This window comes from Antechinus flavipes, chromosome 4 (genome assembly GCF_016432865.1).
Source record: "Antechinus flavipes isolate AdamAnt ecotype Samford, QLD, Australia chromosome 4, AdamAnt_v2, whole genome shotgun sequence".
Lineage (NCBI taxonomy): Eukaryota > Metazoa > Chordata > Mammalia > Dasyuromorphia > Dasyuridae > Antechinus > Antechinus flavipes.
Window position 1 is genome coordinate 112,138,413 of NC_067401.1, and position 23,206 is coordinate 112,161,618.

The 23,206-nt window shown below is 38.4% G+C and overlaps 3 protein-coding genes across 24 annotated transcripts in view; 2 read left to right on the forward strand and 1 right to left on the reverse strand.

Moving 5' to 3' along the window:
• UBAP2L (ubiquitin associated protein 2 like) overlaps positions 1-13,156 on the reverse strand; it is a 47,048-nt gene extending 33,892 nt beyond the window's left edge. For 13 of the 19 annotated variants that reach the window (XM_051993958.1, XM_051993955.1, XM_051993957.1 and 10 more), the window contains exons 1-6: positions 12,989-13,083; positions 8,589-8,718; positions 7,034-7,111; positions 5,994-6,104; positions 3,098-3,266; positions 2,364-2,459 (exon numbers count right to left, since the gene is read on the reverse strand). In XM_051993958.1, coding sequence (XP_051849918.1) covers positions 2,364-2,459; positions 3,098-3,266; positions 5,994-6,104; positions 7,034-7,111; positions 8,589-8,678 — 544 coding nt within the window. In that variant the 5' untranslated portion in view covers positions 8,679-8,718; positions 12,989-13,083. Of the gene's footprint in view, positions 1-2,363; positions 2,460-3,097; positions 3,267-5,993; positions 6,105-7,033; positions 7,112-8,588; positions 8,719-12,607; positions 12,628-12,988 lie in introns of those variants that run through there. The other 6 variants (XM_051993961.1, XM_051993960.1, XM_051993959.1 and 3 more) reach the window with 4 other exon arrangements.
• Positions 13,157-13,300: 144 nt separating this feature from the next.
• On the forward strand, positions 13,301-19,248 carry C4H1orf43 (chromosome 4 C1orf43 homolog). 2 transcript variants are annotated; one of them, XM_051993964.1, is made up of 7 exons: positions 13,301-13,668; positions 13,919-14,020; positions 14,400-14,517; positions 14,713-14,766; positions 16,143-16,309; positions 16,414-16,483; positions 18,382-18,480. In XM_051993964.1, the coding sequence occupies exons 1-6, from the start codon at positions 13,603-13,605 to the stop codon at positions 16,474-16,476; spliced, it is 570 nt and encodes a 189-aa protein (XP_051849924.1). In that variant the 5' UTR covers positions 13,301-13,602; the 3' UTR covers positions 16,477-16,483; positions 18,382-18,480. The 2 variants fall into 2 exon arrangements, with proteins under 2 accessions (XP_051849924.1, XP_051849923.1); XM_051993963.1 differs by having other exon boundaries at positions 13,322-13,668; positions 16,414-16,472; positions 18,382-19,248.
• Positions 19,249-19,335: 87 nt separating this feature from the next.
• On the forward strand, positions 19,336-21,463 carry CFAP141 (cilia and flagella associated protein 141). Of its 3 annotated transcripts, none has more exons than XM_051993965.1 (4): positions 19,336-19,682; positions 20,003-20,043; positions 20,424-20,553; positions 21,155-21,463. In XM_051993965.1, the coding sequence occupies exons 1-4, from the start codon at positions 19,605-19,607 to the stop codon at positions 21,254-21,256; spliced, it is 351 nt and encodes a 116-aa protein (XP_051849925.1). In that variant the 5' UTR covers positions 19,336-19,604; the 3' UTR covers positions 21,257-21,463. The 3 variants fall into 3 exon arrangements, with proteins under 3 accessions (XP_051849925.1, XP_051849926.1, XP_051849927.1); XM_051993966.1 differs by having other exon boundaries at positions 19,336-19,643; XM_051993967.1 differs by lacking the exon at positions 20,003-20,043 and having other exon boundaries at positions 19,336-19,824.
• The last annotated feature ends 1,743 nt before the right edge of the window (positions 21,464-23,206 follow it).

A 23,206-nucleotide genomic window follows, 5' to 3' on the forward strand; every position in this document is an offset into this window, starting at 1 on the left:
GATCATATAAAATATTTGGGAATTTACCTACATCACAAAGCCAGGAACTATATGAATGAAATTACAAAACATTTTTTCCACAAACTTAGATCTAAACTGAAAAATATTAATTGTTTATGGTTAGGCTGAGCTAACATGATTAAAAATTCTACCTAGATCTACTTATTCAATGCCATACCAATCAAAATGCCAAAAAAAAAAAGTTACTTTATAGAAATAGAAAAAATAACAATACAATTCTGCTGGAAAAAAGAAAAGGAAAAGAACATCAAGGGAATTAATGAAAAAAAAAAAAAAATGCAAAAGACCAGACCTGAAAGTATGCTACCAAGCAGCCATCATCAAAACTATTTGGTACTGGCTAAGAAACAAGGGTAATTTATCAGGGGACTAGATTAGGTACACAAGACACAATTGTCAACAACTATGGTAATCTAATATTTGATAAACCTTCAAAAACTCAAGCTTCTGGCATAAGAACTCACTGTTTAACAAAAACTGCTGGGAAAATTGGAAAATTATGTGGCAGAAAGAAGTAGGCATTGAGCAACATCTAACATCCTTTAAAGATAAGGTCAAAATTGGGTCATGATTTAAACATAAAAGATGATAACATGCAAATTAATAGAGAAAAGGATAGTCTACTTGTCAGATCTGTGGAGAAATGAGGAATTTATGGCCAAAGAAAAACTAGAAAACATCACAAAATGCAAAATGGATAATTTTGATTATATTAAATTTTAAAAGTTTTGCACAAAGCTAATACAGCCAGGATTAAAAAGGAAGCAGGAAGCTGGGAAACAATTTTTACAGCCAGTGTTTCTGATAGTCTTCCTTTCTAAAACATAAAGAACAACTTGAAATTTGTAATGCAAGTTATTTCTCAATTGTTAAATGGTCAAATATGAACAGACAATTTTCAGATGAAGAAATTAAAGCCGTTTCGAGTCATATGAAAAAGTGTTCTAAATCACTACTGATTAAAGAAAATACAAATTAAGCAACTCTGACATACCACTTCACACCTCTCAGATTAACTAAAATGACAGGAAAAGAGAATGATAAATGTTGAAGGAAATGTGGTAAAACTAGGAACACTAATATATTGTTGATAGACTTGTGAAATGATCCAACCATTCTGGAGAGCAATCTGGAACTATGGTCAAAGGGCTGTAAAACTCTGCATAACCTTTGATCTAGCAATCTCACTAATGAATCTGTATTCCAGAGATAATAAAAAAAAAAAAAAAAAAAGGGAAACGGATTCATATGTGCAAAAGTGTCTGTAACAGCTCTTTTTGCAGTGGCAAGAAATTGCAAAGTGAATGCCTATCAGTAATGGTATATGAAAGGTAATGGAATGTTTTTGTTCTATATGAAATAATGAGAGGTTGATTTCAGAAAACCCTGGAAAAATTTACATGAACTGATGCTAAATGAAGTGAGTAGAACTAAGAGAACATTGTACACGGTATAAGAAGATACATGATGATCAACTTTGGTAGTTTTGGCTTTTCTCAACAATGCAGTGATTCAAGGCAATTTCAGTAGACTTGGAAAATGCCAGTCCCATTCAGAGAGAGAACTATGGAGAATGAATTTGGATCAAAATATAGCAATTTTATCTTTTGGTTTGTTTGTTTTTTTCTCATGAATTTTCCCCGTTTGGTCTGATTTTTCTGGCACAACATGAGAAATGTGGAAATGTGTTTAAAAGGATTGCATATATTTAATCTAAGAAATTGCTTGCTATCTTGGGGAGAGGAGAAGGAGAAAAAAGTTTTACAAAAATCAATGTTGATGTATTGGACTACCTGCCATCTAGGGTAGGGAGTGGAAGGAGGGGAAAAATTGGAACAGAAGGTTTTGTAAGGGTCAATGTTGATAAAACTACCCATGCATATGTTTTGTAAATAAAAAGCTATAATAATTTTTTTAAATGTATGGGAAATTAAGAAAAACTACTTAGATCTAGAAAAATTAATAGAAAACAAGAAATGATGGTTTACAAATAAAAAGTGACAATTCAAAAAAAATTAAAAAATGAATGTTAAGAACTATCTGTATAATTGGAAAAATAAAATACTTAAAAAACAACACCCTCTTCTTTTCTGCCTTATCTATTGGATACTCATTTAAGAGCATTAATGCCCACTACAAAAAAAAAAAAAAACTGCTTTGAATGTGTTCCCCACCCAACAATCCTCAAATTCTTGCAAAGAACTTCAAATATGACGGCAAGGAGATTAGATCTTACACCTTTTTAAAAAAAGAATTAAGGCAAACTCCTTTGAAAAAGCAAAGCAAAGCAAAACAAAACACTGCAAAATAACTTCTTTTCCCCGACCTATCAAGATGCTCACCTCTGCCTCGTCCACGGCCCCTTCGGCCTCTTTCTGTGCCTCTTCCAGATGGACCTCCAGCCTTAGCACCATCCAGTCCATTTTCTTGACCCCGAACTAAAATATAAAGATGCATAAACAAGTAATCACATCAAGGTCAACAGGACATATTCAGTGTAAGAGATGATCAATTAGGCTATAAAAATAATCTTACTTTCCAGGATATTTGGGGAAAAGTTTATACATTTACACTGGCTTTAAACAAAGAAGTTCTCAATCTCACTGACAGAAAAGCTGTGGATTAATTCATTACTACAAATGATTATGGGATGGTTACAAGAAAATTTGGTAGCTACATATCTGAATTTATGCAAGGGGAATAGATCCTCATGAAAGAAAAAGTGACTAAGAGAAAGAGTGGTTTAAGACTCAATTCCTCCCCCCTGGAAGGACACTGCTTTGTTCCTAAAGACCAAATATCTTAGTAATTGATATTAATTATTAAAATTTGCAAAGTACTTTACATACATTAACTTGTTTGATCCTCACAATCTAAAGAAATAGGTTCTATAGAACCTCCATTTTTGGATGGAGAAACCAAGGTTTAAAGAGGTTACATGACTTATTCACTGTTCCATGGCTATATAAGAGATAAGTACTGAACTCAGGTTTTCCTGACTCCAAGTCCAGCACTCTATTCACTATGCCATGCTGCCTTGATAACTCAGTAGGTTTTAATAAATCCATATGCATACACTCTCGTCCACGACTGGCGCCTCTTCCCCGTCGTGGTGGTCCACCGCGTCGCCTGCTATAATCCCTGTCTCGGTCTCTATTCTCTTTGCCTTCCTCATTGGATTCCATCTGTCCACCATCCTTCTGTCCCGAGACTCCCTTCTTTTTCCCAACCATTTCCCAGGAATGCTTTAAAAAAAAAGAGATGGGAGAAAAGAAGTTACTAACCTACAAAGTACAGACTGTTCATGACATCTTATGAAATAGACATTTTCCCACTCTTTTTTCTCAATTACAAGTTCTAGGTATATCCCTATATATATTATCTTCCTGTTCAGATGAAACTCATGAACAAAATCATAAAAATATCAAGATATGTAATTATAAATAAATAAAACATAGTTAATAAAAGTTCTTCCTACAAGGGAAGCATCTATAGTTACTGATTAGCTAAAACCATTTCCAAGATCAATTCAAGATGTGCATATCTAAGCTGCTTGGGGTGGCCAGCCAAAAGACCTTACTTTTCCTTATCTCTCATGTTTGTTTGTTCTGAACTGAGCATCAATTATCTTTGAGCCAGTGTCCCTCAACTACCCCTAAAGATCACATAACTTACTCTAGTCAACTAAAACAAAAAGTATACCTAAAAAATGTGGTATTTTTTGTTTTTTACCTTATATACTTTAAATTTTTAAAATAAGTTTTATAGATGACTTTTGTTCTCCTATCAGTCATTTCTAGAAATAGTAACCTTTCCACTGGTTCCATGAGTCTTTTCTTATAACAAAGAAAAACTAAAGCAAAAAGTACTGATACTGAGACTCTGTGTGATAACATTTAACAATGGAAGGAAATATATTTCATTATTATTCTAAAGGCCCACTATTAGTTTTTTAATTACTTAAATGATCTCTAGAGTTCAACACAGTTTTAAGAATTGTATATATTCCTCTGCTTCCGTTTATTTACACAAATCTTCCTTTCTGTACAATAACTTTTTGTTATATTCATTTTCTGAAATTTACTTGATAATTTTCCCAATCAATGGGTCCCTTCTGTTTCCAGTTCTTCATTAAACTTAAAAAAAAAAAAAAAAAAACCTGAATATTTTGGGATAGATAAAATCTTTGTTCTATCTTTTTTTTTTCTTCCAGCAAATGCCCAGCTATGGAATTCTTAGGGCCAAAAGTATAAACAGTTTATTCACTTTTCTTTTTTCTCAGGTAAGGCTATAGTCAAAGGACTTTTCAGAATGAAATTTAGATTTGAAGAAAAGACTTAAGCTAAAAAAATCAGTTAAATGACTGTAAGCATACACCAGAGAAAGTAAACTTCTCAAAGATATTAAAAACCTCAAATGCAACACATGCTAGTTCCTATAGTACTATATACTCAAAAATCAATCACAAATGAACATTTTAAAATAGCTGAGCAGGTGAAGGTTCCATTTCATACACCAAGATGGTGAGGAGACAGCCCCCCATTCATTCCACTTAACTAAAAAACAATGGCCCTGATCTCAACAATTATCAAATAAGATCATTAAAATAAAAAAATGTCCTTTCAAGAAAAATGTTCCCTCCACAATTCCAAAGTGTCATTTCATTTTCTAGTCCAAGTTAGCTCTTAGGATAGTACATTAAACAAGTGAATCATTTTATATTCAGGATAGCTTCAAGGCATCAATAACTGCCCATTGCTAAATAGCCTCATTGTTACAACCACCTTTAAAACACAGAATTCAATTCAAATCCAATTCAAGTAAAACAAAAGAAGCAGTAGATATTGATCACTGGATTTTCTGCTAAATCCTCTGGTAGCAGAGCATGGGGAAGAGGAGAGAAGATCATAAAGGAAGTATCACCTCCCTTCTTTACTTGATAACACTATCATGGCTGCTGACATCTACAGTTAAATCCTATAAAATAAAGGGTTGCTACAATTTTCTCAATATCACAGTTGATCTGTTTGCATCTCAATTATCCAACTTAATTCAAAATCAATGCAAAATTATCTTGTTTCCCACGATTTCATGAAGGACAGATGAATCTATGGCATAATTTTCCAGAGATGTGTGGAAAAGATGGCTTGGGTTAAAAAACATATCACAATACCTTAAGCCAATGACTCTCATCTTCATAAGAATCTCATAAACTCACAGCCTTGAAATCTGAACTTCTTCAAAATTAATCATTGTTCACAAACTCTTTGAGTAGGGAAAAAAAAAGCCAGAGGGAGGGGAAAATTTCTCACTGAATATTTTTGTTCTTATAAGTCTTTTGCTCAAGAAAAATTAAGAGAATTTCTCTTCCATGCTACATATCTTTCTTTCCCTCATTACCAAGATAAGGTCAGAAAATCTACAAAACTTACTATCCCTGTTTCTTCATTAGAAATAGATTCAAAAGATGAAATAGCACGGTATGATCTTCAGTCTATGTTAATGGGAATGTACTGAGTTAAGAATGGGGCATAGATTGTGATTTTAATTCTTCAGCAATGAAAATGACCAATCCACTCTCATAATAGCGAAGAGTATCAAATGCTGCCTCTTACAATTCAAATATAGCCTTGAAAATAGTCACTTACCTAGAATGAATTACAATTTATACTGAGCCAAGCAGAAGAGACACATTTTATCTGTTTACCTCCCAGTGTTATCTCCTCAAAGGAAGGCTAACTAGTTAAAAGAAAGGACACCCCACACAAACATACATAAACACACACAGAGAACTATTAAAAAATTTTTTTGCAACCTTTTAATAATGTGTAATCTGCTACAAACTCCCAAGAAAATTCCCTACTATCTATAAGGGTTATGCTTTCTTGAAAGTAATCAATCCCATTTAGCATTATACAGTGATTATAATTTCCCAATGGTATTCCACAAGTAAAAGTGATAAGCTCCCTTACCGTATCTGGGTTCCCTTCCAGCAGCACATTGATAGCTCTATTGACATCTCCGTTGCAGTCATGCAAAGCAATCACACATTCATCCTGGTTTTTGCCTGTGATATCAATCAGCTGCAAAGAAAAAGACTATAATCATCAAGAGTCAATCTGCATCTTTCACAAAAATAAAATTGCAGGGCAGAAGGGAAGGAATGAAGGTAAAAGAGAGATGGAACAAACAGAAAATAAGACCTGGAAAAGCAAACTAAGTGAAATTTTGAGGTTCTGAATCCAAAAGCAAAATATCATCAATCCCATGTTGGCTATATGTTTAGGATTATAAACAGGACTTTATCTACTGTATTTCAAAACCAACTCAGTGACAAATAGAGAACAAATCTTCAACATGCATTTATTACTGAAAAACTCAGTATATCCGAATCCACCAAATCTAGTGCTTTAGGGCATCATCATCTTCATTAGGATTTGTGTGGCAGTTTAAGGTTGCAAAGCACTTCACAAAAATAATCTCATTTTATCCTCACAATTCTGATAAGTGGTTACTATTTCCATTTCACAGATGAATAAACTAAGACAAAGAAAGGTTAAGTGATCTGTCCAAAGCCACAAAGCTAGTTAAGAATGCAACTATATTTGAATTGAGGTCTTCCTGATTCCAAGTCTGGTGTTCAATCCAATGTGCCACCTAATGTCTTATTTAAATGTATTATATATTTCTATACATACAAAAATATAAGAGATGTTACTATAGTTTCATATGGCAGATCCATCAGCACTTATTCCACAATTAATTGAAACTTAAAGGTCAGATATCTCAGAATAATGAAATTGCCCAAAGGAGTAATTCAAACAAGGGAAAAAATTTGTTTCTTGGCATAAGCCAGTCACATTTCAGGTTATAAACATAATCCTTCCAATGTTCCTGGAAGAATCAGCGTCTTGAATAAAGGAAGTTGCATGTATAATTACTTGATAACAATACTCTCGACCATCACCCTCCCCTAAAAAACATCACACGCACAATAAATTGGCATACTCACTTGCTTTACTTTCTCCTCAAAGTCAGCATCATTGTGGTCCGAAATCATCTGTGCAAGTCTAATCTGTTCTGCAGTAGCCTATGCATTGAAGTGAAAATAAGTAAAGTATGGTCAGAGGAGTACAATGAGAAGAAGGGAGGACAGTGTCTGTGTTAAATAATCTCCGATCTCTTTTTCAGGTTTTTTCCTTACAAATAGGATACACCAAGGACTAACACCAAATTACCTGTGACAGTGTTTTGCTGTTCACAGGGCACTTTCACATGTACATCTGACATGTTGTTTCATTTGATTCTCATAACAACTATGAGATAGAAAGGGCAGGTATTATTACCCCAATTTTACAGATAAACAAACTGTGGCTCAGAAATGTTAACTGGCTTGCCCAAAAACTCGAAGGGGAAAAAAAAAGGTAGGATTAAGACTTAGCATTCAACTCCAAGTCTTCTGAGTTCTAGTGCTCTTGTTCATACTAACATTGAAGCAACTTGGTAAACACTGAATAGAGTACTTAGAGAGGGAGAAGTAGCCATAAATAGTCATTTCAGTAAAAAGAGGAAGCTGTTTAGGTTTTGCTCCTTAGGAACAAACATTTCTAAAATGCTATCCTCTTAAGTAGGTTGGTCACAATTTTAAAAGTATGCTCAAATGTAATTTTTATTAGAAAAGCCTATCCAATTCCCAAGATTGCCTTTTTGTTTCTAAGGTTGGAAATAGTGGAGTCAATCTGAGAATAAAAATAGCCTTCCTACTGAATGATCATTACAAGAATATAAAGTGCTTAGAACTAAAATGATTTGCTTGATAAACTCAAATGAGCATCAGACTCCATTTGCTGAGAAGAATCTTGAGAATAGAGGTGAAAAAGAATAAAGGGAACTCTTTCTGGGCAAAAGTCTACCCCAACTAAGTAATGAAATATAATTCATTTACTCATGTTAATAACACAAGATGAATTATTTACTCACAATAGAGACTAATCAATAACCAACTGGCTATTGAAAATAGATCTCATTTAAACCAACCTTCAAAAGAACCTATAAAGTTTGGGAACCCCAGGGAAGAGGCCAAATACTTATATAAAGAAAAACCAGATAAACCTTCCAAAGGCCCCAAAGCAACCAGACAAAAGGGAAAGAAAAATTAAATCCAGGAGTGGGAAAATGGAAAGACATGTATGGGTTAAAGAGTGGGGGAAAAGTGGAAAATATAAGAAATTAGGAAGATACCATATCAAAGGCCCAGAAAAGGAAAGGAAGTGCTATCATCAAATTTTAGCCATAAGGGGTCTAAAAGACAAAACTCACACAATCCTTTTTCTCAAAGCCTCACCCAGCAACATAAAACAGCAAAAGAAAAAAAGGCAGCTCTTTGTAACAGCACATGATATTAACAAAGCATCAGGAGAATAAGAGGACTAAGGTCTAATCTTGAAAAACAGAATACAGAAAGAAAAAAAAAAAAAAACAAAAAACAGAATGAAGCTATGCAGGATATAAAGCTTTTATCAGCCATTTAGGTTGGTCATACTCTACTTTCCTGCAGATTTCTTTACCTGTGGCCTCTGCTTGTGCTGTGTCTGGTTCTGTGTCTGTGTCTGCTCCCAGTTTCCCCGGGCTCGGTTAGTGCCCACTGATGTCATCATTTACAGTATATACAAATAACAGTATTTACAAGGTAGAATGCTGAAAGATTTAAAAAAAAAATTTTTTTTATTAGAAATAAAAAGTGACCAGAATATATTTACCACTGTCCTCACTCCCCTTAAAAAAACAAAAACAAAAACAAAAAACCACCCACAATTCTTATCATTCTTCTCTAGGCACAGCAAACCAAGGGAATATCTGCTTTCAAAGAAACATCATATTTAGACTGATAAGCATCTTAAGAGATCATGGCTTTTATTACTTGCTTGAAGATGGACAGCCACATAAAAAGTACAAAAAAGTTACCAGCTCATTCCAGTTCTACTAGTCCTCAACAAGTGGGGCTATCTGTAAGCCAATGCAACCTGCTAATACACACACACACACACACACACACACACACACACACACACACACTCTCTCTCTCTCTCTCTCTCTCTCTCTCACACTCTCCTTAAGATTCAAAATCCCTTCAAACAGATAAGAGTCTGTTCAAGTGATTTTACATTACAGAATTATAAAGAGTAAAAAGTAGAGATCTTCTATGAAGGGGATTACTAACCTCTTTACACTATAGAGAATTATAAAAAGTAAAAGTAGAAATCTTCTATGAAGGAGATAACTAATCCAAACACATACAAAAGAAATCAGTTCAAAGAACTCCTACCTAAACACATAGACTTTATCTCTGAAATCCAGGCTCTCTCTCCAATACCCCTAACCCTCTTTAAATTTTTATCTGTACACATAATATGGAAGCTTTGCCTTTTTTTTTTTTTTAAACTAGAACCTTCCAAAAGGGACATTAATTCCAATGACTTTGCCTGGAATCCCAACTCCCCCAGCAGGAATCCTTGTTTCTTGTCTTTGCAGCTGCTCCTCCATCTAACCTGCTGGTCAACAAATCCGCAACTCTTAGGGCTCACAACTGCCATTATTATCTTCCACAGCTCTTCTGAAGCAGAACATCCCAGAATTGCAGAATTAGCCAAAGCCCAAAGCATCCAACACAATGTCTTACTTGTAAGGGGAAGCATTGTAAAATCATCTCATGACTACACAGATAGGAGTTACAGAACAGCATATTAGAAGTTCACCCTAACCTGAATATAGAATTAATTCTAATAAGAAACAGTACAACTAGAGTACCACTCGTGCATTCAGCTTGTAATGCAACCTCAGCTGATGTTTTTAAATAAAAGAAAACAAAAAAACAACTTTTCTTGAGAGCAAGGTATTTTGTCACTACTTTATTCTTTTTTAAAAGTGCTCACTTTTCTATTAAGTTTGGAAAAAGTCTAATCCATATAATTTTTGTCTAATGGAAATTTACATTAGTCAATTCTGAGTTCCTGTAATTGATACAATATGGTTACAAATAGGATGCTGAATTTGGTAATGAGAATCTGATATTTCACCTCTTTCATTTTCTTGGATAGTCCACAGAATGATACTTCTCTCTGAATTACTAATAAAACAATTTATTTGGGACAAGTTTTTTTTTGGTTTGTTTTTTTTACAAATTTGTGACACTATGGTTACATACATCCTTGTTTATTACAATGTCATTAAAAGTTTCATTTTCTTCATTTCCATAAAAGTAGTTAAGCCTTTAGGGAACATTTTAAGGGAGAGTTAGATACCAAATTTAATAACAATAACAATACAAATATGTTAAGGGAGTACAGGTTATATGTGTTACACAGTAGTCTGTCTCTCTAGGCTGGCATCACAGTCAAATTTTAACATTCCATCTACAAAAACACAAATATCATTTAACCACCACTGCGTGCAAAACAGCAGTGAAGATAAAGTCACATCAAGACAACAACAAAAGTATTCGTATTGGTTATATTTTAAAATTGGCTAGTCTCGGGTTTCTAATTTAATGAGTTGGCACTTCCCATCTCAACCTACAATTTCTAAATGTTGACTTCCTTCCACCACACATTTGATTTCAATTTGAAAAGTTAGGAGACCATATGCTAGCTACACAATAATATTGCATAGCTACAGCTATTTGCCCAATTGTCTGGACTTATTGTTTGGAACACTTAATGGAAAAACACTACAGATCCAGATATCATTTAAGACATTCTTTTGATCACTCCAGACTGAATTTCCTTATCTTCCTTACAAATGCCTAGTAAAATGTGATTGATACAACTTGCAAAACAAGTGAGCAAGGAGCAGGAAGCAACTGAGCTAAGAGATTACTTGGAACACAAGACATGGTACCTTCTAGTAGTAGGCAGGCAAACACACCCACGGTTGGCAGGGAACAAAAGAACTATCTTATATACTGCCTTTCTTAGACTATAAGGATGTACTGATGGAGAGGGAAGAGGAGAAATCTCAAATTAATTGCTGAAACTTAAAGAATAGCATGTCAGTAGAAAGAGTGCAATTTTCAAAGGAGCTATGAAACTTTCTTTGGAAAACCACCAACTTAAAAAACAGCCACTGAAAGGTTAAAAATATATATATGTATATATATATTTTACTGAAATCAATCAATGAACAAGCATTTATTTGCATACCTATGTGTCCAGTACCATAGGGTATACAAAAGTAGAATGAGACATGGTTCCTGCCCTCAAGCTCACAATCTAATTGGAGATACAAAATGCAATTAGAAAATAAGTGCTATGAGTGCACTAAACTAAGTGCAACAATTCAGAGAAGACCACACTAGAGCCTGGCAGATACATCTTTTAGCTTCTAATGTGAACTATAATTCATAAGTAGCTGACCACCTGACTATGTTATTCTCCCCACATCCAATCCCACTCTGACAAGGCAAAATACTCCCTGTAAAAGTATGCTTAATACACCTTTAAAAACATAGAACTTATTTTTTCATAACCTTTTTATTAGCCCACAAAACTCAGCTAATTAGAAATAGAATTCTTCCATTTTGGAAGCAACCAACCCCCCTGAAAAGCTTGGCTCATATTAAAACGAGGCACCTAAACTAGACAACAAAGTAACTATTAAGATGCTAAACATGTTAATTCTGTAGTAATGAAGAATGTCAATCTGGGCTGAATGTCTCAGCACAAGTACATCACATTTCCCAAAGCCAAGATTCAAGGGGGAAAGAGGAGACCTCCTTAGCATTACTAGGCTAATAATCAAGGATTTCCTAAGGCAGAAAACTGCCTGTTACTGTGCTCTTTTTCTTTTCCTAATATCCCACCTAAGAGATGGCCGTTTCAGGCAAATTGGTTACTGCATTAGTTTTCAAGGCAATCTGGGAACTCTCCACAAGGTGAAAGAACTTGATAAATTTGGAATTTGTGCCCCATTATGGGAAATGCTTTGCACATAGTACGGGCTAATGAACAGTTCTTGAACTCAATTGAGAACACAGTGATAAAGACAGTCGGTGCTCCAGTGCAATATACCCAAGGGGCTTGAAGCAGTGAGGTCAAGCTCCCCCACATGCTTTTGATTGTTGAAAGGACCCAGGACTCCACTGGGCTAAGAGATGAAAGGTATTAATTAAAATGCCTTCAAAAATCCAGAAGAGGAGACAAAATGAGAAGAGCAACCAGAGCAGTTGACAAAGGGGCTAGGAGTGGAGAAGAAAACAGGGCGGGGAATCGACGAGTGGAGATTTCAGTCCGAGAGATACACGGGGAGCCGGTAGGACCAATCGCCCACCTCTCCCCAAAAGATTAATTCTTTGCACTCAAAATAAAAAACCCATAAGGAAATAAAGTAAGGGGCGTGGGCTACTTCGTCCCACGACTCCTCAGATCTCTCCTTGCTGAAACCCTGACTGAGTCCTAGCTCAGAAGAGAAGAGGCCCCAAGGAGATCCTAAGGCTGGAAAGGGAGAATGCCGCGGCCCCCAATTACCCACCCCCCCCGCGGCCTTCTCTTCAGGAACAGGGTTATAAAAAGGGAAGAAGGGGGAGCCCTACCTCAGGCCCGGCCCAGACCGCGCTCGCTCCCTCGCGCTCTCTCCACCCCCCAGGCCCGAGCCGCATGGCCCCCCCCGGCCACCCCGCGCCCCGCCCGGCCACGCTCCCAAATCTAGGCCCCGGCTCCGGCGCGGCCCAGTAGGCCGCAAGCCCGACCATAAACAAAACCCCGGCGGCTGGCCCAGAGTGGCGGGGGTGGGGGAGGTGGGGGAGCCTGGGGCCCGCGCGACTGGAGGGGGGGGGCACAGCGCGCGGAGGGGGGGGAGGGGAAGCCCGCACCGCGCGAGGTGGGGGGGGGCAGCTGCTGGGAGAAGGGGCCACCGCGGGAGGAGAGAAAAGGTGAAGGGGGAATCGCGGATTTAAAGGGGCCGCGGACAATACCCGGCCCCGCCGCGCTGCCGCTACCGCCACCGCCGCCGCCGCTGCCGCCGCGCTCCCAACTTTACCTCAGTCTCCTCCACACTGACACCCCGGGCCGCGCCGCCCCTGTCACGTGATATAGACTCCCTCTTCTCTCTCCACCCCCCCCTCTTTTTCCTCTCGCGCTCGTTCTCGCGCCTTTCCCCTCCCACTCTCCTTCCTTCCTCCCTCAGCACGTGACACGCAAAGAGGCGCGCGCCCGTCGTCCTGCCACGAGCCACCTTCTCCAGATTCGTGAGACAGCCTCCTCCGGTCACGTGACTTGCTCAAGCCCTCCTTTTCCTCCTACTCTCGGAGGCCCGCCTTCCTCTCACGGGCTTTCTCTTTCCACCTTGCCAGTGTCACGTGCCAAGAAAGAAAAGGAACTCGTCACACTTCCCTCCGCCCTCTTTCCCTTCCCGTCCTCAGTCTCCCCCCATCCCCCCCAGCCTTAGTCCCAGTGCTCCCCCCCGGCCGCCATGTTTTCTGACAAGGCCCGGCTTTGGCTTCCCCCATAAGACATGGCCACGGAGTACCAAAGAAACGTAGGGCCGTCGCTACTACGGAGCCCGAGCTAACGAAGCTGGAGGGAGGCCATGGCGTCAGGCAGTAACTGGCTATCGGGAGTAAATGTTGTGCTGGTGATGGCCTACGGGAGCTTGGTGAGGAGACGACCCCCGCCCCCAGAGCTAGCCCGGAGGCCGGCCATCCACGCCCATTCCCAGTTCCTCTCGTGCGGTGTCCCCAGCTTGCTGACCCGCCCCCCACCCCCACCCCCACCCCCCCGCCCCGAGGGAAGACCCAAGCCTGCTTCTCCGGAAGCCGGAGTGGGGGGTTCAAGGAGCCGGAGCTGCCGCGGGGCTCAATGGGGTGTCCCAGAGCCTCTCCGCAGCCGCCCATCTTTCCCGCCAGGTATTCGTGCTGCTGTTCATTTTTGTGAAGAGGCAGATCATGCGATTTGCTATGAAGTCTCGAAGAGGCCCTCATGTCCCCGTGGGGCACAACGCCCCCAAGGTGGGTTTCTCCTCAAGCCATGTTTGCTTGGTGAGGTAGGAGTTTCTCGATCTCTGGGCTATGTCTTTTAATTTACTTACGGTCTATCCACTTTCTCTAATTTGGATCTGTGGAAAGACCTCGGGGCTTCGGGAATTCGGATCCCTTGTGTGTGGATATCTGGTTGCTCAGTGCCAGTGCTGAGTGGTTCTGGATGGTTTGGGGCTCTGGGTTGAAGCCACAGACCAGCAGTCAGGATCTGTGCTTGCTTCCTGTTCCTGACCCCGTTGTTTATGGCCTTCCCTAGAGATTACTGCATTTTCAAGTTGGTGGGAGGTAGAGAATAAGCCAAACCGAGAAGATACATTTTCCCAAGCTTTTTTCTCCTCCATGGGAGCAGGATCTGAAGGAAGAGATTGACATCCGACTATCCAAGGTCCAGGATGTAAAGTATGAACCCCAGCTTCTTGAAGAGGATGATGCTAGACTTTTGCAGTTGGAGACACCAGGAAATCAACGTATGGGGCGAGTTTTCCACCTTGGGAATGAGTGAATTTGGGAAGTCAAGGGAGGGAAGTGCTGGCGGGCTCAGAATTTTATTTTCTGGGGGCTGAGGGAAATGCTAGGAAGTCTGAGAAAGTAAATTTAATAATGAAAGGATTATGGTGTGGGGATGATTGGAGTGGTATTGATTCAAGTAATTATCTTTACAGATTGCTACAATTACCTATACAGGATGAAAGCATTGGATGCCATTCGTGCCTCTGGTAAGGTTCAGTCAGGTATGGGGAGGTCTCTTTAGGAATTCCTTTTCTCCAGATAGAGAAGAAATTTAAGACTCACACCATGGAGATAAGAATAAATTTGGTTTCTCTATACTTGGACTGACCTGTGTTAGGAACTCCTGTGAGTATAGAGAATGTTTCCTTCCATTAGGGAAATGAGTTAATAAGGAAATGAATTCTCCTTAGAGATGTTTTGCCAGTGGTTGCTTTTTGTTTCTGTTTTGTTTTTTGATTGGTAGGATGGAAGCAGGAATTTTCTTGTTTCTCTTTCAGCTCAGATTAAGGCAAAGCCAGATAGGTGATCCAGTGGATCACTGTACCTGAAGTCAGGAAAATCAGTTCAAATCCATTTTCAAACATTTAGTAAATTATGAGCCTGAGCAAGTCACTTAATATTTTCCAGCCTTAGTTTCCTCAGTAAAATGGGAATAATAGTAACATCTTCTACTTTGGGTGGTTGTGAGAATCAGATGAGATATTTGCAAATCTTTTTGCAAAACTTAAAAGAGCTACATAAATGTTAGCTTGTTATTACTTTTAAACTCATACATTATATGACTTTAAGGGCTCATACAATGTTATTACTAGAAAAGAATAAACATCTAATCTTATTTATTTTATAAATAAAGAAACTTGGTTAGAAATATGAAGTGAAGGTCATAGGCTAACTAGTGAATGGTAAAAACTGAGTTTCTTTTTTTTTTTTAACTGAATTTCTTGACTCTTTGTCTACTACTTAACAATCACCTTTGCTGCCTTCTTTAGAGGTAAAAGCACATAGTCCTTAGGAAAAGCATCTGTAAGGATAATTAATCCAGCCCTATAATCTGTCCAAAAGAAATGAAGGAAGGAAAGCTTAAGAGAAAGAAATATTTGCATTGTCCTAATGTTCAGAAGTAGATAAATCTTGGAGTAGAGAAAAGGAATGTTTTAACAAAGAAAGAAGAGATATCCCAAATCATTATGTTCTGGACCCTAACTTGAATTTTGTATGCCTTGAGTCTTAAATCCTGTGTTACCCATAACTAATCAGACTGAGAAGTGGTCAGAAGAGCAGATAAAGGAAGAAATAGATTGGGCCAAAGCTTGGGCCAAAGCTATAACAAGTTTATCCATATATACTTCCTAAAAAAATACTCATAGACTCAAAGGACATAAAATAGATAAATGATGTTGAAGAATAGGTCATTCCTTTTATGTAATCCACCATTTGCTACCATTATCAAACAGTTGTTGAGACCTAGGTGTCTGGTTTCTGTTGCTGCCTCCAAAATTCCTAATTTAGAAGTAATTGGAGGGGCATTCTCTTGGCAGGAAATACATGGAAAAAAATTTTTATCATGTTCTTGACTTTTCAGAGATCCCGTTCCATTCGGAAGGCCGGCATCCTCGTTCCTTGATGGGCAAGAACTTCCGCTCCTATCTGTTGGAGCTTCGAAATACAAGTACCCCCTTCAAGGGTGTCCGCAAAGCTCTCATTGATACCCTGCTAGATGGCTATGAGACAGCTCGATATGGAACAGGCGTAAGTCAGTTGATTTTTCTGCTACAGGTGGATTTTCTTTAATTTCAAGTGGGAAGGGTAGAAAATGGAGCTTTAAAGATCCTTATTCTCTTTTTCCTCCTCAGGTCTTTGGCCACACTGAATATCTACACTATCAGGAAGCACTGAGTGAACTGGCTGCCGCGTGAGTCCTGGGTAAAACATGTCAAAGTGGGGCTGGTTTCATGTTCTCTTTTTTTCTTTCTTCCATTAGCCATCACCCAAAAGTAAAACAGATGAAATACCTGTGATGCCAAGCAACTCAGAGTTGTATCTTTATGTATTTTTGTATACAACTCAGAACTGGAAGGCACCTTAATAATCATTTGCTCTAACCCCTTCATTTGACAGATGAAGAGACTGACAGAAGTGATTTGATCAAAGCTACTTAGTAATAGACCTAAGATTCAAACCCAACTCTTCCCATTTCCAAAGTCAGTGTTTTTGTCTTATTCCAAACTGCTCCTCTCTTCCTTTCTCTCATCTCAGAATAAAAGCTATTTTTCAAGCTAAAGAAAAATTCCCCTAATGCTGGCACATAAACCTTTGTTTAATCTAGTTCAGTATAATTCCCTATTCCCCAAAACCTTTATGATTATTGCTATCTTTTTTTTATTTTTATCATAGTTTCAACTTAAGTCACAGCCATCCTTAGTATCTAATCTTAGTAGCAACCCCATTAGACTCAAGAGGCAAAAACATCATAGGTAAGCATAGTTAAGTTATTTTAGAGAAGGGAACTCCAAAGTTTGGTTGATTCTTCTTGATTGATTTGGAATATGTTGTTCCCCTATATGCTTTAGATGTAGTTTGGTTATGTTAGACTTGTACAAATGTTCCAATGAAATGTTCTGGATGGTAATGGCAAATAACTCTCAGATTTTAAATTAGCATTGTTAATATAGAGCTAACTATATAGAGAAATACATTAAGTTCCCTTCTGTCTTAAAATTTAATTTGGGTTTTTCCTAAAGGACAGAAACGGATTGCATATCTCTTAACTGCTTTCTTTTTTTTGGTTTCTTGAAAAGAATTGTCTTGTTCTTTAAAAGAACACATAGTTATCACAAATAAAACATCAAAGTTAATGGAAATCAAGCAGCAAGTCTAGTAGATGTCAGCAAACCTATAAAATTCATTCTCTTGAATCTACAGAGTTTAGTTTTATTTTATATTGTTTTCATAAATTCTATCTAACAAAGGGACTCTTGAATGTGCTTGTTGCAGACAGAGAGACATTAAGTGGAAAGAGAACTGGATTTGGTTTCAGTAGTATATGGGTTTAGTATGTATGTTACTTTGGACAAATCACTTTTTCTTGGGCTTCATCAGATGGTCAGGAATCTAGATGACCTAACAGTTTCTATCTCTTATGGTCTCCAGTCCATAAGTGTTATTTGAGTGCCTTTTGTGTGCCAAGCATTGCTAGCACTAGAAAGGCTATACAAAAACAAAAGTGGAACAGTGCCCCCAAAAAGTTTACATTCTATTGGAATGACAGAATTTACATACAGTATGTGGACAAAACTTAAGATAGTTTTGGGAAAGTGAGGGCTGGCACCTTGGAGGTCTCTAGAAAAGCTTCTTATAGAAAGAAAATGATACTTGAGCTGAATTTTGAAAGAAATCAGAGATTCTAGCAGGAGGAAGAAAAAAGGGAGGGTATTCCACCCTTGGGAATAGCTAATGCAGTACAGACTTAGGATGCAAAGTATTGTTGAGGAAACACAACTCAGTCTGGATGGACTATAGAATAAATGGAGGGGAAAAGAATGTGCTGTGAATACTGGAAAAGTAGAGTGCTTGAGATCTTGGTGATTTGAATGGGAAGGGAGTATTTGGTTCAAAGCTTTTTGTAATAAGAAATAAAAATCTGGTAAGGGTATATTAGAAAAAAAAATGCTATGTGAAAACTAGGTTGAATTTTAGCAACTGGTATAGCTATTTGATGGCACAGACCATTGGTTCATACTTAAATGAGTTAAATGAGCCCTGACCCATGACCTTTCTTCTCTTATGTTGCTCATAACTTATTCTTTCCTTGGATTCTTCAGTGTCAAAGTCCGTGGTGGGAACTCCCAGCGGCAGCATCAATCAGCAGCTAAGGATCTAACACAGTCTCCTGAAGTTTCCTCTCCAACAACCATCCAGGTCACCTATCTGCCCTCCAGCCAGAAGAGTAAAAGAGCGAAGCACTTCCTAGAGCTGAAGAGTTTTAAGGATAACTACAACACATTAGAGAGCACTCTCTGATTGAATTTGTGGATAGCCATAGCCAACATGGTTCCAGTAGAGACTTCAGTCTCAGTACCCAGGAATTTCCCCAAGACAAGAGAGAGAGTTGCACTGGGCAGCATTAAGATCATTGTACCCAGAATTCTTGAAATGGGTACTTGGATATCTCCTTAGCTTATTATTCTGGTCTCTTAGAATTAAAGTTCCATGAGGCCGTCTTTCCCTCTGTAATAGCATTTTTATGGAGTTGAATCCACACGTTTTTCCTCTCTCTGTGTTACATCCTCCTTACCCCAACCTGTTTTGATCATGGTTATTTTTTTTGCCCTTTCCCAAAGTCAGTTTTATCCTAAATAGGTTAATGGGAGTGGGGGAGGGACACATGATGTTAGCAATGGAAACCACAAAGCCCCTATCCTACTCATATGGATGGGGACTCTAGCTAGCCTATGGACATGTCATTTAAAGTTGTGGAATGAAAAAAGCAGACAGGAGGTAGGGGGTTATATATTTAAACCAAGCCCTGTTGAGATTTGTTTTGTGTTTGGTGTACACTGCCTTGCCCTTATTAAGATGTGGCTAAGGAAAACGGTTGTGATATAGGCACTAATTCCATATTCCCAAAAAGTCACTGCACTGGTATGACTTTATAAACTGGTTATTTAATAAAAACAGCTTAAAAATAATCATATTACTACTGTTTACTGATTTCTTCTACCTATCTTGAGTATAGATGGGAAGGGGAGAGTGTGGGTATGTACACCTATGTGGGCATGATGGAGCTGATTCTCCTGAAATTATAATTTAATGGAGCTGTTTCTGGAACTTAATATAAAGTTCTGAATTTGGGCCTGTGGCTCTTATTAATGTGGTGGGATCACTTTTAGAAGGCTAAAGAACTAGAATTCCCTTTCAGGTCTCCCAGGCAACAAGCCAGGTAACCAATCAGGGTCTAGGCCTAGGGCATAATTGGAGGCATGCCTAGTAACCAGGGTAATTGAGATCAGTGAGGGACAAAAACAAGAAGAGTTAACAGTCAAGAATGTCTGCCCAACCCACTAACTCTGTGGCAAGCCCGCAGGTACCCCAATCCCTGGATGATGTTATAAAGATAGAAGAGGTATGGTAGAGATAAAGCTTAATTGGAAGAACTTTTGAAGGGTTATCCACATCTGTTGCCTCAGTATGGTAATGGGGAAGTACCCAGAAAAGGGCTTTGTAAGGACTACTCCCTACCCTTGCAATGGGATGTTGTATTCTATGTAAGTGTTGAAATATTTAGAATGTTGTATTACCAGTCATTACCTAGCCTGTTTCTGATGAGTTAAGTGGGTGGAAAAAGGATTCCCCAAATTCCTCTTAAGCCAAGAATAATGAATAGAGGGCTAGGGTGAGTGGTTTGATAACTGGGATGACCAGGTACATAACTTTTCCTTGCAGAGTTACAAGAGGATAGTAGCATTTGAGAAGGCTGTTGAGAGGTAATTTTCTGTGTCCTCTACCCCAGCATTTACCTACTAGTTTTGACTCCAATGTGTTCTCCATGCCCAACCCTATATGGCGATTCTCCCAAAAATTCAGAGAAAGGCAAGAATTAGCTTTGCTTTACATAACAAATATAAATACATACCTGTACATTCTTGCCCCCCAGATCAGATTATACCCAATTGTTTCATTCCTCCTTATTTCTGTCTCTCACAATGCCCTGAATGTGAGAGAGGGTAGTCATTAAGGGGAAACCTCTATTGTGATCTCAGTCTATGTCCAGCAGTATAATAAATACAAGAGAAGTTCCAGAGAGTAGACTCTACTCTTGAACTCAACTATGTGAACTTTAATTCACATAAATTCTCTGGGACAGTTGGAAAAATGCAGTAATGCGGTGCCTGTGGCAGGAAACAATGGCCCAGAGGAGGAACCCATATGCCATCTTGAATATGCGAGACATCATGGAACAGGAGATGGTACTAGCCAACCAGCAGCTGCTGACTGTGAGTGGGTCAAATCCACTATTATTCCCTTTGCCCACTAGGATTCCCAGGGCCACCTATGATCTCTATCCTGAACTACTTTGCTTGCTATCAACTAGCTAAATTTAACATGTTCTCATTTCCCCAGAGCCCTTTCATTAGAAATGAAATTCATTCTAAATAATAAAGCTTTGTATTCAACAATTGCATCCTACTTGTGTAATATACTTTGATATCCAAAGATGCTAACAAAGATTCTCCAGTGCTTAACACAATGACTCACATAGTAGGCTCTTAATAAATGTTTGTTGACTGATTGATTCTCTGACCTGTTTCCCTTAATGCTTTTTTAGCTCCTGAGACTCAATGTATTTCAAGTTGCTCTTATTTCCCTAATGCCCCTTAAGCCCCACTGTGCCATATTAGACTCACCCAGCTTAAGAAAATAAAAGCTGTGCTCCATGTCCATATGTTTGAAATAGTGTGTCCTAACTACTTCCTGTCCCCTATGTCCCGGTAAAAATCAAAACCCAAGACCCAGGGAATTAGCCAGCGGTAGAAGTGGTGAGTCAGTACTATGAAGATACATGTCCATACTTTATTCTGTTCCTTCCTCTCCCAGGTTCGTCAGGCTGCCTTAAGTCAGCTATTTGAGAAGGAACATCGACAGTACCAACAGGAGCTAAATCAAATGGGCAAATCCTTCTATGTGGAAAGACTCTGAAGGCATCATAGGCATTGTCCCTTTTTCTCTAACAGTTCATACTTCCCGGGCTCCCCAAGGCCTAGGATTTTTTTCCCTAGAATATGTCTAGGCTATTTGCCTAGAGCCAGACGTCCACTTCTCATCTATAACCTTTTTTTTGTGTTGGTTTTTGTTTGTTTGTTTGTTTGTTTTTGGTAATGATGTATTAAAAGGCTGATGAGGCAAGAGTGACCTCTTGTGATCAATTCAGGGACTGTAATTCTGATGAATAATATTAGCTTGGGTGGGATAGAGGGGAATTGTTTGATGCAAACTATGAATGATTCTGGTTATTAATAGTTTAAATATGGCTCTATGACTAGGCCAGCTGGCTCAGTACTTTAGGCTCAACCCTTGGGGCCCACCCTTCAGATATTTGTCAAAACTTCTGTTTCACAGTCATCCAGACTCAGTGATTTATTCTCTTCCCATTTCTAAACTTCCATTAAATTTCTCTTCCATAAGCTTTTTCTGTTTAAACCACATTTCTTCACTTGCTGTCACTAATTTTCAATATCTGGCTTATCTCTGCTTACTATATTTCCTTACGTATTAATGACTGTCCCAGGCAAGGCTTCACTTGAATCTCAGTCATAAAACACTACCATTGGAGGATAGCTCATCAAGGTCCCTAATCTTTCACTGAAACTCCAATATTGAAATGCCATGAGATGGGAGTGAAAAAATCACTAGGTTTGAAATCAGGAAAGATCCAGATTCACACTAAGTCCAATACTTAACTCTGTGACTTATGAACAAGTCACCATTCTCTAAGCCTCAGTCTCCTTTTTTCAAATGGGGTTAATATTTATACTGCCAATATTTAATAGGTCTGTTGAAAGTTTTAAAATATTTAAAGATCTATAGAAATACAAGCTACTAATACTACTACCACCACCACTGACAGTCTTGATCACTTTATCCAGGATTTCTTGCTTCTGCTGAGCACTTGGGTAAGCAAACCCCCCCCCCCCCCATTCCCACCATGAAAGTCCAAAACCCTTGAGCTGTATCGGTCACCACCACTCCTGCCAGCAAACAACTATCTGCTGCTAAAGGCTTGGGCTTTGAGATAGGAAAGCCCATCTTGCCCTCTAAGCCAGTGGTTCTCAGTGTTATCCAGTGGACACTAAGGGTCCCCCAGATCCTTTCGTGGGGTCCGTGAGGTCAAAACTTTTCAGAATGACATGTTTTAATTTCTAACATCATTAATATTGATAGATATAATTCACAGAAAAATTCTTTGGGTAGGGAGAGTCTAAATATTTTGAAAGGTATAAGGGGATCTTGAGAACTGCTGATTTTAATAAGCCATGGGCAGCAGGAGCTTTGATATAATATCTATCCCTAGTGTTTCTGCCACATAGTAGGTATTCAGTAAATGTTTAAGGATGAGTTTGGTAGAGGGTAATACTCAATGTCTTGGAATAAGATGTGTTTTTATGCCTTGTGATTTTAAATTCTAAAAAGGTACTTCCTAAGAAACATTGTTTTAAATATTGGTTCATTCTATCAAACTAGATTGTAGCTTGAGGTGGGTATGATGAAATCTGATTTCATCAGTGTAGAGAATTAACTCCTGTTGAGGAACTTCCCTCAACCAGTAGATAAACAGCAACTGTTTGGCAACTTGGATTAAAAAAAAAAAAAAAAAAAACCTTAAGGGTTTACTTGAATCTATTTAAACTGGCTTTAAAAAGCCAATTTGTATCAGGAACACACTGTGATTGTGAGGCTAGCTTACCATCTAATTGGCCATTCAGCCTCTTACTTCAAGTAAGCTGTAGTTTTGTAGACTGACATAGAAACCTAACATTTCATCACATTGTTTCTAAAGGGAAATGAGTTCCAAACTAACATAAAGAAAATAAACATTTGAAACACAGTTCATTAAAATAGAGATGTCTATATTCTTCAAGCTATATCAAA